Source organism: Cryptomeria japonica, chromosome 4 (assembly GCF_030272615.1).
Source record: "Cryptomeria japonica chromosome 4, Sugi_1.0, whole genome shotgun sequence".
Classification (NCBI taxonomy): Eukaryota; Viridiplantae; Streptophyta; class Pinopsida; order Cupressales; family Cupressaceae; genus Cryptomeria; species Cryptomeria japonica.
The window spans coordinates 663026134-663046244 of record NC_081408.1 but is presented as its reverse complement, the minus strand read 5'-3'; the positions used below and the strand labels follow the sequence as shown (position 1 = coordinate 663046244).

Below are 20111 nucleotides of genomic sequence, written 5' to 3'. Positions count from 1 at the left end.
ACAAGGGATAAGATGTCACTAAGTCAAAGAAAGCTTAGGATCTTATCAAAACACACAAGAACATCCAAGATACTAAACAAATAAAGCAAAGCAAAACAAAAGGCAAACAAGACAAATAGAAAGACACAAAAGGGGGTTAGTACCAAAACTAATGGCTCCAAATCAACTAGTTGAAGAGACCTTGATATCAAGATTGTCTTAACCACTAAGTATCATTCTCAAAATGCTATTGCAAGAGCACAAGTTGACTTCTAGAAGAGCAAGAGCATACATCAATTTGTAATGAGACAATGGGTCCATGGTCCAACAACTAGCAAGTTGTGTTATGCTAGGGGTCCATAGAAAAGCCATGAATTCCACTGGCGAACAGGTTGTATTATGTTGGGCGATTCATGTTTATGACATGGATTCTACTAGCTAGCAAGTTGTGTTATACTAGGTTATCCATCGAAGGCACAAATTACATTGGACAACAAGTTGTGTTATCTTGTGTGATTTGTATAGTACAACCAATGATTACACTAGTAAGCTTTGTTACGCTAGGTAACCAACACCTCAAAAAACATAATCAACGATGACGATCATGCTAACAAGTTGCACTATGTTAGATGACCAATATTCAAGGAGTGCATAAAATGATAACAATGATCAAACTAGTAAACCTCGCCATACTAGTTGACCAACACTTCAAGGAGCATAAACATGTTTGTTAAATGGATCAAGATAGCAAGTTGTGTTATACCAGAAGATCAAGATGAATCACATGGATGGCATTGGCTAGCAAGTCTTGTTATGCTAGGTGATCCATAGATCATCAATGCTTCAAGAGATCACACTAGTAAGTCGCATTATACTAGATGATCAGAATAAAGGTTATATGGCATGAAAGTTGCTAGAAAAAGATTGATAACCACACCTCAAGGGGCATTGTGCAACACAACACTACCGCTTTGAGGTTACGTCAATGAATACAACAAGCAATGAGGAGGCCTCATATGCACCCCTTAAGATGTCAATATATGTCTATGTTGATATCTTGAGGAAGATAGAGATCTATATCAAGGATAAACACCTTCATCACCAAGGGGATCTCCCTTTTCAAAAATGCATGTGTCCCAAGATAGGAAGAAGATCCTTATTGAGAAAGCAAATCTTCAAGCAAGGAAGAGATCATTGTAAACAAAATATCTTGCAATAAGGGTAAAGGGATCCTCATCAAGGATACATAACTATCAAAGAGGGAAGAAGAGATCTTTGTCTAAGGATATCTACCTCGATAAAGAAAAGAGATCTTCAAACAAGGATGACATCTTCAATACTAAGAGGGGAAGGAGATTAAGAACGCACACCTTCCCAAGAGCTGGGTGAGGGGATTCTTGATGAAGGATGCACACTTTTAACACCAAGGAGAGATTGTTTATAAAAAGACATACACTTTCAAGAAGGAAATAGATCCTAATTAAGGATGCACGCCTCCAAGCAAGGAGAAAATTCTCATAAAGGACATATAATTCTATGCAAGGAAGGAGATCTTTTATAAAAGATACATTTCCAAAGGGGAAGTGGATTCTTATGAAGGATAAAAAAATTTAAACTACTCTTGCCCCTAGTGAGTAGACAAGAGTAAATCGTCTGTTATGTTGCTACCCAAGTATGATTGCACATGAAATTGTACCGCAAGGAATTGACAATGAGACCCCAAAAGGTAAGCTACAAATATCACATAGTGAGAAGCAACATAACAGACCAAAGATGTTATCAAATTATAAGAGAAATTGAAGTAAGAAAAAGGTCATTATCACATGTTATAGGAATAAGATTGTTATGAACAAGATCTCTAACTTCTCTCCTAAATGCTCTACACTCAACAATAGTATGACTACATGCAATGATAAGCATAAAAGAAGAGATCCATGTGATCACCTTTCTAGTTTCATAGTCCTTTAAAAGTGGAAGAATGATCAAATGGTCTTTTAAGAGTCTCAACAAGATTTGGTCTTCTTTAGTAAAGGCAAGTTGTTAGGTACCATGTCAATATCATGTGAATGCAAGTGTTTTGGTATGTTCAAAGGTAATGAAGAATAAGGTAGAGGAAAAGAAGTAGGGAATCCTAGCCATCTATATGATAATGAGGTGTGAGACATATAGGGACCTTAATTCCTTGTTCCATAAATCCAAGACCTTGTCCATTATATCCTTGTCTAGCAAGCATGTCAAAATCAACATTGCAACGTGTATGCAACTCTATTGGGGAAGGGCATTCATCATAGACATCCTAAGCATGTTTTAAAGCACCAAAATGATGAATAGATGAATGAGGATTGATCCTTGTGGGAGGATACACATCTTTATTAGCATCATTGATGCCCATTTTGGAGATAAATGAGTCCTCTTACATTAGGTTGTTCTTATGAATATCATAATTGTTTCCATCATTTGATACCTCATCTTTACTTAATGTAATATTAGGTGACATATCATTAAGGAAGTTAATAACATCATGTTGCACTGAAATGTCTCGATAAGGAAGTCTCTAGGAGAAGAATAGGCATTTATGTCTATTAAAGTGTTAGGATTTGGATTATCAATGTTTAAAGCATGTTCCTCTTGCACCAAAGCATCCTTATGAAGGAGGTGATTTTTGGGAGAATCGTCATCATTCTTGAATGCTTCATCTCCAAGAGAGAGGTCATTGAAAGAAGTGTTAATGATGTCATCTTCTTGAATCAGACTATCCTCATGAATAAGACAAGCTTTGCGAGAGGAACAAGAACGATCCATCAAGGCTTCATCTCTAGAAGGGAGAGAATTGAAATGGATAGAAGATGTAGTGTTATCAACATATTGTATCACAATTTTTACTTGATTAGGAAAGGTATAAAGTGTTAAAAGGGCAACTAAGCCACCATCACAATCATGATATATCTTCATTGTAAAACTGAAAAAGTAATCCATTAATTGAGTACACAATGATATAATAAAACAAACTTGCTTTCTACACCAAAGTGATATGAAATGACAACCATGTGATTAGTTAAGCAAATAGCAATGTTGTGATTAAATGCAAGTACATAAGCAATAATTTTACAAATGAATGCATTAAAATTTTAAAAATATATATATGAAAATTAACTTAAGACCTGAAAATCCAAATTTGAAGTTATGAAGCATGTTAGGTTCACCAAAATAATATGTGGGAAAATGAGATCCAAGGCTAGGAACATAAACTAAGATCTCAAATTTCCCATTGCATATCACTTGAACACGGATCAAGGTCAACAATAGTCCTAATAGGAAAGATGAACACTTGGAATGTTGTTCCTTTGTTGCAATGGAATTGAGATTGTGAAGTGTGTATGAATGAGCCAAGTTAAATGGTATAAAAATGATAACTTTCAACATAAACAATGAAATACGAAACTGAAAACCAACACAGACATCCAAATTTGGAAATGAGATACAAAGAGGAAATTGTAGTTGAAATATGGAGCCGAAATTGTTGGACGTTGTTGGAGGGTGCCCTAGTCCTAAGGGTGTTCGAATTGAATGAAAGGTTCAAAAACACAATCAAGAGGTCTTGCAAGCCTATTTTCCAAAATTCTAGCCAAAAAGCATTGGACATAATTGGAGGGCACCCTAGTCTAGGGGTTTCACTTGTCTAATATCTGGAACTATCTGTCTCAATCTGCTCTACACACCTATAACCTCCCCTGTTGTCGAATTTGAACCTGCACACACAAAAATGGGGAAAATGATTGAACTATGTCAAACCAAGTGCAAAAACTATTCCACATAAACCAATATGAATGAGTATGTCAACATTTCATATTGGGATCAAAGACACCTAGTTTATTGTGCATGAAATACCAAGCTTCCCTTTGACCAATTCTCTATCTCATGGGAAGAAAGCCATCTTCACCATAAGCCATCTCAACCATATTAAAGTCTCAACACAAAACCCAAGTGGCGAAAAGTATTAAATTGGTGATCTAGCACCATGAATGAATGAATGAATGATTTTAATGACGTCCACAAGACTGATCAGTCTATGAGACCAAGAAAATCACAGCACTAGACCCTTTGAATTCCTTTCCATGTCAGATCTCCTGTTATGAATCTTGACCAAATAGCTAGCAGTTTGGTTGATATTGTCCTCATCAAATAAATGATACATGAAGATCTCTCCATAACTTCATTAGAAGCAAAAACATTAATAATATCGAAAGAATGATTTTCAAAATTGGCGAGGGTTCAAATCACCCTATTGGTTCCATATCATACTGAAACCCTTGCAAAATGATAGAAAATATTAGAAAGGCCCAAGAAAATAGCAAATATAAGTAAAACGAGAGTTGGTTTTGTGTTGGCGCTGCCCGATCCACCCTAGTTCTATCTGGGTTTTACTAGGTTCATCCGGGACGAACCCATAGTCATATTTTCACACCTTGCTAGGGTGAGAAACTGCACCTAATCAGAGTCCAGATCGGGTGCAGATGAGAGCCGAATCCAAGGTCAAAATGAGTGGATCTGGTACCTTTGGTCAAGATTACTATTGATGTTTGTCTCGATCATAACCTAAACTATGACATCTACAGTAGGGAAGTTTGTGGCTAACTCAAATTTATGATGATTGCCAAACTATTCTTCTCCTCATTTGAGAAACCTGCGCCAATATCATTTCAATTTAATAAATTCTTTCCAACCATCAAAATATATTGAAGGGTTACGAGTTGTTAAATTTAGTAGAGTTCATATATAGCAGAGAATTTTTAAAAATTCATGCTTTAATTAGAAGGTAAGCGATTTTAAGGGATGGCTTCATATTTAACATAAATTCTCATCTACTTGATGGAGTTCATAGCCTTAAGCGACAACAATTTGATCGTTAGGACCAACCCTAAAACTTAAAAGTGAGAAACATTCTCTTCACAAATAACCTAACGATACTTTGGTAAGGGTAGAATTCTTCATAATTCTTAAACATATATAATGCAAAATAATAAACCTTGGAGATAATGCAGAGCATATACACAAAACTGGATTGCCAGACAAAAACTCAGGGAAACAATCAATTATTGTTTAATTTAATATAGCAAAGCGTATACGCAATTTTAGATTGCCAAACAAAAACTTTGAGAAGGTACTAATTTTGTTTAGTTTAATGAAGCCTCTGTAATAATCATCTTAAAATTAATCAAGCTTATTCTCAATGTTTGTGCTCACACACTGACTATCCATTATGCAATTTAAGGATCTATCGAAGCTCTATTAGGTTCATACACACCATAGTCATTGAGATCCTTGTGTGTGCCCTGCCGTTGGCATCTATTGTTGCTATGCCATAATCATTGGCAACAAGGCACCAGTAATTTGCTTTGTCTCCTCTCTTTGTGTCTGGGCTGGGAGATGATAAATTCAGATGCCCAAACCTGCTCATAGCTGGTATCTGCACAGACAAAGTTAGGAAACAACTACATTTGTTGCTGGAAATAAAAATTGGAGTTTCCAAGCCACAGAAAACTTGATAAGTGAATACTAGCAGTGCAATAGTGACAGTTTTGGTAAACAGGTAGTTTTGGATATGGTCGACTAATTCGCAAGATTAGGTTCATATGGTTAATATATGCTGGTGCCCTTCTTCCAACTTCATGGAGTCTGATTAGTATCTTAACTAATTAAGTTAAAGATGTTTTAAAAATTTTCCTCCCCAACTTTTTTATTGCTATGTAATGATAGCCATTTATGCATTCTTGGTGTAATTCTGCAAATTGATCTCCTTTTGTTTTGCCCAGATACATCATGAGAACTGCTGAATCTAAGGCACTACCGATTCTGCAACTTCCATATAATCCAATTACTGAATCCAAACTATGAAATATACAAAATTCTGATTTTAATTGTCCAAAACAGCACTTCTAGATAAAGTGAATGATCTGGATCCCAGGTTGTGCAGGGGGCAATCCTATCTTACTGAAAGACAGAATTATAGAATATGCAAAAGAAAAAGAAAAACACAACTAACCAGTACAAATTTGGCACCAAATACTTTTGCAAATGCATGCTAAATCTATTGAATGTAGAAATGAATAGAATACAATGGGTGTATACATGTAATAAAGTCGAAACTGAAGATTCTCATTACCAGAAAGGGTAAACACACAAACTGGTTTGCCTAGATTTCTATATCTCCTAGATTGTTCTCTGAAGGTCACGTGGCTGCACTTGGATCAGTGAATCAACCACAATTGCAAGTCATATGTTCTAAGACTGATAGTAGACAAGTTCGAGGAATGGATAACAATAATTTTCTGTGTTACAAGTTACACCCTTAAGATATCAGAACTTCAGAGACAAAACCATGCACATCAGCTATTGGTATGGTAGGTTTCAGTCTGGAGATGTATTCTGGGATGTAAGAAACCAACAGAAAAAGAAAAGATGCTTCATCAGGCCTATCTAATACCTTAGTTGCCAGAAACGCGATGGTCTCCCGTCGTTTCGCGTTTCAACGGGAGAAACGCATTTCTCGTTTCTAACGGCTGTTTCTGCAGCGAAATTCGTTTGTAATATGTTTTCCATTGTTTTGATTCGTCAGTCAAATAATTGTTTTCCATTATAAGTGGGGTAAAGTAATTGTTTTTAACAGTAAAGTAAATGTTTTAAATGGTAAAGTAATTGTTTTTAACAGGTTTGATAGTAAAGTAAATGTTTTAAACAGATTTGACAGTAAAGTAATTGTTTTTTATTGATTTAACATTGACACACTGATAATACATTCCTGTTAAATTTTAAGATGAAACAGGACTACAAAAGTGATACTTAGTTTGACTGGTCCAGGTATGCTGATCCTACTGGAAAGTAAATGTAGCAACTTAAGGAGCTGTCCAGTATCATGCACAGACAGATCAAGAAGCTGGTCAAGGTAGTTGAAGACATGGCAGAAAGCAAAGAATGCGGGACATGCAAAAACCAGGTGGACCAGAGGAGCAAGACGTTCAATTTTTTCATGACAATACAAAGACACACCTACATACCTCTAGGCAAGCTTCAGTTAAGGGATTAACTTTTCTTCAAAAACACATTTTGCAGTTGATGTCATAGTTTGCAACCATCTTTTGAGATGCACCCTGAAAAGCTCTACTTAATCAAAAACTTTTTAATTTGATTGAACCTGGGACCTTCTGCTTCCAAGAGCTACAGCTAAACAACCCCCTATCACATCACGCACTCACAAGAATGGTAAATATAATTTGTATTTGAAAAAGAAAAAATTGGAGTGGTTGTGGTGCAGTCGTGGCCAGGGAGTCTTACCAGACCACCCAGTCATACAGCCAACAACACACACACTAATCTCACATGCAACAAAAGCCAGACAAAATAAACATTCACAATATTCAAAATATTTTATTTCATGGTTCAGAAAGTTTGCATTCTTCACAGATTACAAACTTGGCCATCTATTCATGGCCTTTCTCTCAACGAACTTGACAGGAGACTCTCCCAGCCATCTTCTCTCAACTTCCCCAAAAAGTTCTTTCAAATGAGTCCAAATTTTGCCTTTATAGCACACAAAAAGGAGAAGATTCAGCCACCCCACATTCTGACACGTCAATACACATGGCACCCAAGCATTCATCCGCTTGATCCACTTTGTAGGCCATATTGCTTTCATGTTGCCCTATAGCTTGCTGGTGTCATTTATCACTTTGTTGGAGATTTCAGTTAGGCCAGGAACTAGCATTACCCAATCGTCATCGATCTTCAGCCTTTGTATTGCTTTTAGCCCTTGTTAGGCATCAAGGCCGATAATGTCTTTGTGCACCCAAATCAAGCTTCAGCCTTTTGAGGTTCCATCTACTATCGAGGCTTCAGGGTTCTTGGGAACTCCTACCCTTCGCCCTTTTTCAAAGTGTCGAGGTTCATGAGGAACCTGTGCCTCTTCCTTGGTCGTTGGGGATATGAGTGGTACAAAAACATAAGGGCTTCTCAATTTTCCCAACACTCACTAGACCTTTGATTGCACCTTGTTGGAGCTTTTTGATCCATCAAGAACTTTGTAATCTTTATGAACTTCAGAAACTTCTAAGTCTTCATGGACGATCAAGGGTTCCCAAGGAACTTGGAACTCCATCAAGGGTTCAAGGTGGTTCTTGAAACCTACCGTTCCTCCAATTTGTTCCCAACTTGGGCTTAACCTCCGACTCTTCATAACTTTGCCTAAACGTGTCCAATTTCACACAAATTTCAAACAAAGACACCCTTTAGGCTCCTTTACAAGATGGAACCTTTACTTAGCTGAAAAACCCAAGAATGAGCCTGTTAATGATTTCACTAGGACTTGGAACTGTCGATGGTTCCAAGGGTTCTTAGAACCAGCTAAATCTCTAACCGATTCCTAAGGAGGTTGAAACCTTTGATCAGCTATAACTTAGTTGCTTTTACTCCTTTTTCCACTAAATAAAACCTACAAGTACCCATTAGGGCCTTCTACCAAATGATGCCCTTAAATTGGCCAACTTCAACCTAAAATTTCCTCCTAGAGCAAAAACGAAAACCAAAAAGGATAAAGCAAACAAAATTGAAACTGAGATGTCTTTTTGGTTGATGTTGGACACCTATGAGCCCAGATACTCTTGCATTAGACATGCCAAGTAAGAAGTTGGTGAGCATAGCTCACAAAACGGAGTTGAGTGGTAAAACTACCCTTCTAGGTTGTGCCCAACCTACAACAAACTCCATCATTGAAGAAAGCTCATTAGAAATTTTCTTCCTTTGCCTCTTCCAGCATTTGGCTAGGACTAGTGCCATCCTCCACCCAATTTTCTCTTCATTCATCTTCCTTCTCGTGGACCTACGTCCACCACAACCCAACCACCTCCTCCAAATGTACTCTGCTCTCTGTTCTCTCGTGGGACTGAACCCACCATAGCCCAAACTCCTCCACTCAATATTCCTCAACTTCTCACCTTCCCTAATCCCTCTTCTCCCTCTAGTGGTTTTTAACCCACTATGCTACAGCCTTCCTACCAAGAACCTTCTTCTCTTTCTACCTCATCTACACCATTCTCTGTAGAATCTTTCACATCACTGTCTGCTACAGCCTCTCCCTCTCCATCATCAACTGCACTTTCATCTTCCAATTCTTTCATGTCCTTTGAAGGACACTCGACAGCTTTTGTTCTATCACCCTCCTCTTCAACTTCTAGTGCAATATTTTCTTCACCATTCTTTGTTGCAACCCCACTCTTCTCCACCATTGTAACTTATCCATGCACAACTTCAGCCACCAACACCTCAACACCTTCACTAAGGCACACTACTGCAACCACACCTACTTCATCATCTTCTTCTTCTTGCATGGTGACAAGTTTTTTCATGCTCTACTACACTACCTCTTCAACTTTTTTCTCCACGTCTCCCATGCCTTCAACAAGACATGTTTCTATTGCTGCAATCTCTTCTTTCCCTAGACACACGGGTTCATCTGTACACAAACCCACATTGTCCTCTTCTCTTCTGTTCTTCACTTCTACTCTGGCCTCTCTCAAGCCCTTCAACATCCCCTTCATCTCTAGCCTTGTACACCCTTCCTCTCCTGACAAGGATTGAAATCCCCAACACCTTTCCCAAGACAAACCCCACTCTCTTTCTCTATTCTATCTCACACACACTCAAGCACACATGAACTCACAAACCTTTAGAGACTGCTCTCCGTAGATATAGGTTCCTCTCACACCTGCAACAAACTCAATCTCACACTCACATATCCTCTACCCAACAAAGGTTTCCGGAAGACACGCCTCTCACTTCCTCTACCTACTCTCTCTCGATAGAAGAACTCTCGGTGCACCTTCTACCCAAGCTCAACCTTTGCTAGAGGACAACCATAGACTCTCACCCTTCTCTACACTTACAAGACTCCTGCAACAAACCTGCCCAACCTCAACCCTTTCATGCAACTCACCTCAACATATCTCACTCAACACATCCTCCGTGAGCAACTCCTCTCATACCACATGGTCCAGTCGTGGCCAATGAGTCTTACCAAACCGCCCAGTCATGTAGCCAACAAACAACACACACACTACTCTCACATGCAACAGAAGCTATACAAAATAAAACATTCACAATATTCAATATATTTTATTTCTTGTTTCAAAAGGTTTACATTCCTCATAGATTACAAATTTGGCCCTCTATTCATGGCTTTTCTCTCTGCAAACACAGCAGGAGACTCTTCCAACCATCCTCTCTTGGCTTCCCCAAAAAGTTCCTTCAAATTAGTCCAAAGTTTACCCTTACAGGGCAAACAAGGGAAGATTCAGCTGCTCCACATTCTAAACATGTTGGGACATGTGGCACCTAAGCAGTTGTCACCTTGATCCACTTCACCGGCCATATAATCGCCTTTAGGTCGCTTTGTCATTTTCTACCATCGTTTATCACTTTGTCAAGGGTTTTTATACAGCCAGGAACTAGTACTCCCCGATCGGCATCCATTTTTGGCCTCTATCTGCTTTTAGCTCTTGTCAACTGTCAAGGTCGACAATGTCTTTGTGTACCTAGTCAGGCTTCAGCCTTCCAGGGTTCCATATATTGTTGGGGCTTCGGGGGTTCTTAGGAACTCCTACCCTTCACCATTCGTTAGGGTGTTGGGGTTTATGAAGAACCCATGTTTCTTCCTTGGTTGTCGACAAAATGAGTGGGAATGGGAACCATCAGGGCCTCCCAATGTTCCCAACACTATCTAGGCTTGTGATCTGTACCTTGCTGAAGCTTTCCGATCCACCAGGAACTCTGTGATCTTAACAAACTTCAAAAACTTCTAAGTCTTCATCAACAATCAGGAGTTCCAAAGGAACTTGAAGCTCTGTCAAGGGTTTTGAGTGTTCCTGAAACCTATCATTCCTATGATTTGTTCCCGATCTAGGCTTAACCTCTGACTCTTCATAGCTTTGCCCAAACTTGTCCAATTTCACCCAAAATTCAAACAGAGACACCCATTATGCTCTTTGACAAGATGGAAATTTTTACTTAGCCGAAAAACTCAAGAATGAGCTTGTTGGCAATTTCACTAGGACCCGAAATTATCGGCATTTCCAAAGGTTCTTGGAACCAGCTGACCTTCAACCAATTCCTAAAGAGGCCAAAAACTCCAGTCAGCTATTACTTAGCCGTTTTTCTCCTTTTTCCACCAAATTAAACTACAAGTACCAATTAGGGACTTCTACCATGTGATGCCCTTAGAATGGCCAACTTCGAGCTAAAATTTCCTCAAGCAAACACAATACAAACAAGAACAAAGCAGACAGAAGTGAACCTTAGATGTCTTTTTGGTTGATGTTGGATCGCATGTGAGCCCAGATGCTCCTGCATTAGGTTGGCAGAACAGATGATTGTGCCGAGAGGATATTGTCACTATACTTCTGTAATATCTTGTGTATATTTTGACACCAATATTTGTATTTGTGCATGCTGCACCTGCTATATGGAAGATAAGTAAGTTTTGGGTAGCTTAGGATTGGAATGTTAGATGGACATGCACCACACATTCTTTCCCTGGTTTTCAGCCATCATAGAATAAATAAAAGCACAGATATGCAGCTAGGGTAATCTGAATCAGTGCTCTTCTTGGATTCCTACATATACAGGGGTAGTGTAGTAATTCAGAGAGCAAAAACTTTTGCAACAAAGTGCTGCTCGATTTTGGTCAGAAGCATTAATGTAAATGTCACATGAACCTTTTTGTTCGGGTCTACTGTGCAACCATGCCCAGATATTTAGATGAATTTGAGCAATGTAAAGGTTATTTATCTTCCAAGTGTGATGTCTTGAGTGTGCTATTTTTGTATTTGATTTACCAGTAAGCATCATGCACGTGCTGCATGAAGATCTCTAAACGCGGCATGCCTTGTGCAAACAGTCCTTCAGGATTGATATACTGGCACGTGGTAATTGACAAATAGTAGCCAAGTTCTGTATGTGCAAGTGCATTGAAATTTAGCTAAAAAAACCTAAGTATACTGTTGTTGACAGACACCATATTATGCTCTATGTAATTGCCAAACTGAAGTAATTAAGGGAAGTGATCAAATTACACTTACAAGCTGGTCTTCTCCCCAGTGAGGTTTCCAGGTTAAAAACCTTAGGTATCTGATATTATTTGCACTTGAATTTTGTTATTATAGTTACATTTTTCATTTCCAGCAACAAACACACACTAATTCTTACACAAGATATATTCAATATTATGTGATTTGAAGCTCAGTTCAAGTAGGTTCAGTATACAACCTTCATTTACTTTCAGTATGTAGAAACTTTATCAATTATAGATCATCAAATGCACAAGGTGCTAAGATTTTCCACAAGGGTATTAACTGGTATGACCTAAAATGCTGCTTCCATGACAAACAATTCGCAATGAGAATTGTCTCTGGTAACTGCACCAGGTATCACTGCAAAAAATTTCAGTGCTACAGTAAGAGTGTATAATGAAAATAATTTCAACAACGGTTTGTAAACAATAATTGCTTTAAAATAATCAATTTTCAGTATACAATTGTGAATGAAGGGAAGCAATTTGCTTACCCGTTTAAAACAAAAGGATGAGGTGCATGCTGTACGTTACAGAATAACGAATTGAAGCCCTCGCCTACCTGTTGTGACGTTTTCACACATCGCCCCATTGCAAATGGGGACCCATGTTTTTTGCTTTTTAGGGTTTGTTTTTTGGTCTTTTAGGGTTTTGTTAGTTAGCCTTTGCATTTTGAGTGTCGCCCAGGTGATCACATGGATAAGCAAGTCCGGCTTGAGTGATGTCTTGATCCTGAAATTTGGCTAAGTCTGGAATGTCCTGAAAATTTGGCTAAGTCTGAATGTCCTGATCCTGAATTTGACTAAGTCTGGAAACTGAAAAACCTCTAAAAACTAGATTTTGCAATATAACTCCTGGAGGTCTGAAACCACTCTCAAACACCCTGAAAGTATATATGGAATATAACTTAAAGTATAATGTCACTTATACTTAAATGTTATATTCCATTAAAATTGTCCTGATAGAGAGTTCGAAAACTCAAATTTCGCCCCTGTCCTTCACTGAGGATCCAGAGCGAATTTCGCTCCTGTCCCTCCCAGGAGGACCAAGGCGAAGCGCTCTTGTCCCTCACCAAGGGACCAGGGCGATAATACTTATTTGAGCCATTCCTGACCTTGTTTGGACGAATTGAGACATCGAAGGCATGGTGAAGGGCAAGATGAGCATGATGGGGCATCCAAACTTGATCAAAAGCAATGAAATGATGAAGTTTTTGCCTAGAAGGTCAAATTCGCTCCTGTCCCTCACTGAAGGACCAGAGCGATTTTCTTTATATGCACAATTTTAGACCTTTTTTTTGGACATTAACTTTTATTCATAGCATGAAGCAGGATGATATCTTCCCTAGCAAAGACATTTCATGGTGAAAAGTGAAGCATTTGGGCCTGGAGGACAAAAATCGCTCCTGTCCCTCACTGAAGGACCGGAGCTTGAAATCCAAAATTGCCTTGTCCTTGAAAGATTTGAACGATTTCGCGAATTGAGAAGATCAAAGGAGATACATTTTATCAGTTGAATATAACTTGAAAGCGCAATCATGAGGAAAATTGACCCTAGAAGCAAAATCGCTCCTGTCCCTCTGCCAGGGACCAGGGCGAATTTAAGTGATAGCTCCCGTCCCTCTCTCAGGGACCAGGGCGATTCCTCCACAAGACAAGTTTTTGGCGAAGTGAAATGAGTTTTTTAAGTTTGAGGCAAGTAAAAGGAGGCGTAACGAATCTATTGAATATAATTTTGAAGAGTGCAAGACGCCAGTGAAGCCTATTTTGTCCTAGGCGCTCCTGTCCCTCTCCAAGGGACCAAAGCGATTTCTTCCTAAGACAAATTTCTCACCAATTTGGAGCAAATTCCATGTCAAAGATGAATGAAAGGGGACACAACGAGTCTATCGAAGATAATTTTTGAAGTTAACAAAGTGTGATGGAGCCTACAAGTCCAAATTCGCTCCTGTCCCTCTCCAAGGGACCAGAGCGAAATAGTCAAATATGCTTAAACTTTGAAGGCCACGTTCGTTTCAAATGTTCAAGAAGGAATAAAGGACATCATTCTACGCCTTGAAGATTATTTGATATCAATATGATGGAGGATTTGCACCATAGATCAAAGTTCGCTCCTGTCCTTCAGTCAAGGACCAGGGCGATATTCACAAAATCCATCATTTTTCTTCCTAGATCACATCAAAGCAAAGTTATACAAGGTCGAAAATGCCTTTGAGAAGATGATAAGCAAGGAACCAAACGTCAAAAGGTGACCAACTTGAGCAAAGAGGAAAGTTCGCTCCTGTCCTTCAGTCAAGGACCAGGGCGATATTCATAAAATCAATCATTCTTTCTAAAGGATCACATCAAATCAAAGTTACACAAGATTGAAAACGTCATTAGAAAGGTGATGAACAAGGAGTTGAGGTTAAAAAATGACAAATTTGAGCTAGGATTCAAAGTTCGCTCCTGTCCCTCACCAAGGGACTAGGGCGATGAACATTCAAATATCAAATTTGCCTTGTAAAAGACAAGTAAGTATGCGTGGAATGAAAGAACAAAGTCATTACTTGCCTTGTGATATAAATTGGTGATTAAAGAGGTGAAAGACCAAGGAAGAAAAAGCAAGTTCGCTCCTGTCCCTCACCAAGGGACCAGGGCGATAATGGTCTTAAGAGGCATCCATCTACAACATTGAATCGATCAAGCTCGAGATTCCCAATGAAGATGCCAGTTTCAACGTAGAGGAAGTGATTTTGAACGTAAAAGGCGAGAAAATCAAGAACAAAATGCAAAATCGCTCCTGTCCCTCTCCCAGGGACTAGAGCGATGTGGTTTGTACCCCTTACATCTTCCATGCTTGGCGCCAACATCATTTTCAAATTACATTAAATGCTAAAAATCGATAAAGTTTGAAATATTCAATTAAAATTAGCATTTAAAAATAGCGCATGAAACATTTATTAATTAATTTTGCCTTTTTCAAAAAAAAATTAATCACAAAGGCATTTTAATTAATTATTAATTTTAATAAAATTGGTGCGCTTGGATTATATTTTATAAAAGTCGGCCTTGATTTTCATTTGAAATTTGTTTTAATTGCCTTATTTTTACAAAGTTGGCCTAGAGGTAAATGAGAGGGTGAGCGCCTATAAAGGAGGGGTGAGTTATTTCATTTTCAAATCATCATTCAAACTTCCTTGCATGCGATTTGGAGAAGACAAGGAGGAAGTGCGAATTTCATTGAGGAAAGGTGCGAAATTTCCATTCAAGGGGAGTGCGAAATCTGGTCCAGAGGTGGAGCGAATTTTCCTCAAGGCGTTGAAGGCTAGAGGTGGTGAAGTTGATAGAAGAAGCACATTTTGAAGACTTCGATCCACATTTTGCTTAGCAAACTTGCTTAATTTTGCATCTTTTCTTAGATTTAGTTCTCAAGTGGAGGTATGGCGTAATCACCTTGGCACCATTTTTGAAGATTTAAATTTTGCTTTGAAAATCCTAAATTAGGAAATGATAACTCAAGATTTATCATGAAGTTTCCTAATTAAAATCTTGAATCTTCCTTTCAAAGTTTAATTTTTTCAAAGATATATTACTAATTTTGAAATGTTGTGTAGGTACCAAGAAGGTTCTCCTCAAGGAAAATTAAGCCAGATCAAAGACGGTCTCCTCAAGGACGATCAAGCAAGGATAAGGGCGGCTTCTTCCAATCCAGCATTCCAAGGCGAGGTACATCATCATCTTGCAAATCAAGGACACAAGAAGTCAGAACAAAGGGTTCGTTGAAGAAGCAGATAATTTCAGAAGAGTTAATTAAAGATAGCTTCTCAACAACATCAAATTGAATATCTACCAAGCTACAAGTGTCAGACGAGGTGGCATCCTAGTCATCGCTTCTCCAGTCGGATAGGTCCACCTCAGCATGTCCAGATTCAATGTACCTAACTCATGGAAGGTGGCACAAACTCCGATGTACCTACCCCGGCTATCCATTGGTCGATTTTTCTAGAGAGGACATGTGTCCAAGCAATACAATTTTATCATTGGTCAAGCATTAAATGTTATGTAATGGTTGTAACAAACCCTAATTAGGGTTTTCATTGTTGAATCTTGGCCATTGATCTCGAATTGATCTAAGCCATCGAATTGTATTGAGGGCACTATATAAGCCCTGTCATTTCATTTTGTAAAGGCATTAGAAATTAGCAATAGTTAGAGAGTTAGAAGATAGTTGGAAGAGTTAGAATATAGTTGATAAAATAGCAATTAGAGTAGAGTAGAGAGAGAAGGCAAAGATTGTTGCCAAGATGTTGTTGTAAGAGACTTGTAACTTCATTGAAGAAATGGTGAAATTCATGAGTCGATTCGACAATTTGCATGGTCTTTATACTTCTCATATTTGATTTCATGTTATTAGATGAGTGGAAGAAATATGCTTGATTGATGGTGAAATTCGCATATCCATACTACTAGCAGTTTGTTGATTGTAGACTTGCCTTGTGTAGTCAACTGGAATCATTCAGCTTAAGCTTAACTTCAATTGTCGCTTCTTCATTGATATGCATCAACCTGATGGTGTCTATGCCTGCCGTGATGATTTGAACATCATAAAGCTTCCCTTCGAAGATCGCACTAGCCTTGTGGAGATGGTCCTGCGATGTCAAAACAAGACCTAGTTAGAGTTTCATCAAAGATCAATCATTGCTCCTACATTCTTAATATTAGGATTAGATCCTCTCTTCGCCCTCATCCTTTTTCCATTTTTTCAAATCTAAGCTAGTAAGAGCCTGTGTTCCAGCAAAGCAGATCAGAAGTTCAATCATCAAATGTAAGTCCCCTTGTGATTCCAACAAATCACATCATACCACTGGAGCTTGTCCACACGTAGAGACCCTACTAAAAAGAACATTGGAGTCATCCTAACTGATCCTTCTTGCGATATCTTCAGCAGTTAGCGACTTTACTCAAGAGAGGATAAGGTACCTTTAGGTATTTTATTCTGTGTTTGATAGTGTACAAAATACACGTCAACACTACCCAAGAGAAATAAGGGCCTCCTCTTCAAGCCTAAGATCTTCAATAAAGAAAAATCAATATAAGAGAACTTCCTGTTTCTGTTATTTTAGAATTACAAATCACTCCTTTCTATAATAGTTATATTCTGCTATCCACAATGTCTCTGACTACATAATAATATGTTGTGTTTGGAGCAGAAGAGAGCAGAATCCAAGAACTCAAAGGAAGTTCTCTATTCAATATTGATCACACTTTGAGAACCAACACCGAGAACCAACACAAAGGCCTTATGCTGAAAATTAAGACAGAATTCCATACTCTATCATGCTCTCTACCTTAAAGTGGCACTCATGAAGGCTTTATTCACCTTCATTTTCTCTGACCATTTCTTAGATTTCAGATAAATTTTAGGTAGCTCTCCAGGCACATGTCTTACATCCAATCTATTGTGTGAACTATATCTAAACATCTTACACTTTCAGAAACAACAAAAAGGCCCTACGTAGAAAATGATGAAAGAATCCCATACCGTATCATTTTATCTAGCCTCCAATGTAGCCCTCATGAGTGCTTTATTCGCTTTCATTTTCTCTGACCATTTCTTAGATTTCAGATAGATTTTAGATAGCTCTCCAGATACATGTCTCATGTTCGGTCCATTGTGTGGACCACATCTAAACACCTTTGATTTTCAGAACCAACCCAAAGGCCTATGCAGAAAATGGAGAAAAAATCCTATACTTTATCAAGCTATCTAGCCTCCATTGTGGTACTCATGAAGGCTTTATTTGCCTCCAGTTCCTCTGACCATTTCTTAGATTTCAGATAAATTTTAGATAGCTCTCCAGCTACATGTCTCATATCCGGCCTATCGTGTGGACCTATATCTACACATGTTGCTGCGAGCTTTGCAACTTTCTCAGCACTATCAACAGGGTAAGAATCTTTAAGCCGAGGATCAATCCATGTCCGCAGCTTGGCAGAAAAATCTGATTCCGAAATCATTTGAAAGAGGGTCTCAGTGAGTGAAACTCTCTTGTACTGATTCTTCGTTGCATCAAAAGAAAATTTTACAGGCTCCTGTCCAGTCAAAAGCTCCAACAAAACCATCCCAAATGCAAAAATATCAGTTTTTTGAGAAATTTTACCGCTTGCAGCAAACTCCGGAGCCATGTAACCTTGTGACCCAATAATTTTCCTACTGCGTGACCGCTTGAACTGCCCACTAGTCTCCCCAGAATCCTCCTCTGTAATCTCTGTGCTTGAGGATTGCTCGCCCTCATGTTTCGCAGACAGTTCACCAGTTAACTCAGAAGTCCCAAAATGTGTGATTCTTGCATTCAAATCAGGCCCTACAATAATTATGCTGCTACTCTTAATATACTTATGGACATAATTGAAGGATATATCATGGTGCATATATTCAAGCCCTTGGGCTACATCTACAGCAATCTGTATTCTTGAAAGCCATGAAGAAAGAACCGTATATCCAGGGGCTTTGCTACCGCGTAGACATTCTTTCATACTAGAACCCTCCACATACTGATAAACAAGATAGAGACGGTCCTCTTCCTCACACACACCTAAAAGCTCAACTATACTTCTGTGATGAACACTACAGATTTCTCTGAGTTTTGCCCTAAAATCTACTGGACCTGTCCTGATTCTTTCTGTAACAACCACAGGCTTATTTCTCAATGTGCATTTCCAGACTGAGGAATTCCCTAATTTTCCATAACGAAAATGGTTTGTAGCCAAAGTGATTTCCTTGAATGCATAGATATTAGGATTGTCTGGAAGTAAATCTTTATAGCTGGCAAGAGATTGGGCACTGCTGGTGGATCCTTTAGAAAATAGGCTGCTCGAATGTACGCCTGAATCTGTACTCTTGCTGGTGCTGATTAATATTTCGTCTGAAGATCTGGGCTTTCTAGAGGACGGTTTGAGAGGAATGGGTTCTTTTACAAGTTTGAGTTTGGTCCGGCACATTGCTTAGGATTGATTATATTGTTGGAAGAGAGCAGCAGCATGACAATGGGAGGCCAATTTCCCGTCCTAGCTGCTCTTAACAGTGCGTGGAACTGTCATTCTACTTTGTCAGCTTCTTCTGAGTAGTATGGATTTTTATGTCCCCTGCAGCATATCTCTAACACCCCATAGCAGCAAAAGATCCCCCATTCCAATTGACAGATTCAAAGCCATATAAACTTATCCATAACAGGAAAAGCTCCCCCCTCCAATGGTCAAATACATTGCCATACAAACTCATCTAGTGACGGCATGTTTTAATCAGTTAAAAACCACTTTCCCAAAACAGGAACCTGACCAACAAGCTGGTATGACATGCCATACTCAATGAAAATTCCATTGGCCAAACACCCACCTTAATCTACTAAACAGAAGAATAACAAAATCCCACACAAACCTGCCTCTGATCCCACACAAACCGCCAATTTCAATCAATCTTTAAGTATTTTTCTCCGGTGGGAACCCAAAGATCATAAATTAAAATCCTTGGGAGTCATTACCTAGCGAAATTGCAGCGACCAAATCTGAGACGCATCACAGGAGTACCCAACTTTGAATTCAATGGAAAAATTTGTACATTCGTAAACGTTCACATATATATATTGGAACCCTTCGTTGTCAAACTGTGCTTCTCCACATGCTTGGCGACACAAAATCCTGTCACCCAGGTTTTATTTTGACGTTTTGTCAGATATATCATAGGAAATATATTATTTGTTTAGAGTTTAATAATATTATTTGGCAAATGTGGCACCGTCGAATCTGAGTGTATCTGATTTGCTCATGAGAATCAAAGCAATGTTGAAAGACATTTTGTCACACTTCTATGACTGCAAACTGACGGCAAATGGGAAGACTCCGCATCCAAGTGGCGGCTTAAGGTCGGGCTTGGATCTCCATTGACACTTTCGGCGGCGTGGTTCAGAAGTGCTTAGCTTTCAGACCCATTTAGATTCTAATTTCTTAAAAGAAAGTGCAAGTTGATTTTGCAGGTC

General features: G+C 38.7%; 1 protein-coding gene across 4 annotated transcripts; it reads right to left on the bottom strand.

Moving 5' to 3' along the window:
- Positions 1–5130: 5130 nt before the first annotated feature.
- Positions 5131–19943, bottom strand: LOC131061787 (lysM domain receptor-like kinase 3). Of its 4 annotated transcripts, XM_057995612.2 has the most exons (4): positions 17618–19943; positions 17110–17146; positions 12589–12656; positions 5455–12455 (listed from the first exon to the last, which is right to left on the bottom strand). In XM_057995612.2, exon 1 carries the CDS (start codon positions 19075–19077, stop codon positions 17839–17841), a length of 1239 nt encoding a protein of 412 aa, XP_057851595.2. In that variant the 5' UTR covers positions 19078–19943; the 3' UTR covers positions 5455–12455; positions 12589–12656; positions 17110–17146; positions 17618–17838. The 4 variants fall into 4 exon arrangements, with proteins under 4 accessions (XP_057851597.2, XP_057851595.2, XP_057851594.2 ...); XM_057995611.2 differs by having other exon boundaries at positions 17110–19943; XM_057995614.2 differs by lacking the exons at positions 5455–12455; positions 12589–12656; positions 17110–17146 and adding an exon at positions 5131–5446.
- Positions 19944–20111: the final 168 nt, after the last annotated feature.

Excerpts from the sequence above, each read along its gene's own strand:
- LOC131061787 (XM_057995614.2), bottom strand. The coding sequence starts at position 19,077 with ATGTGCCGGACCAAACTCAAACTTGTAAAAGAACCCATTCCTCTCAAA.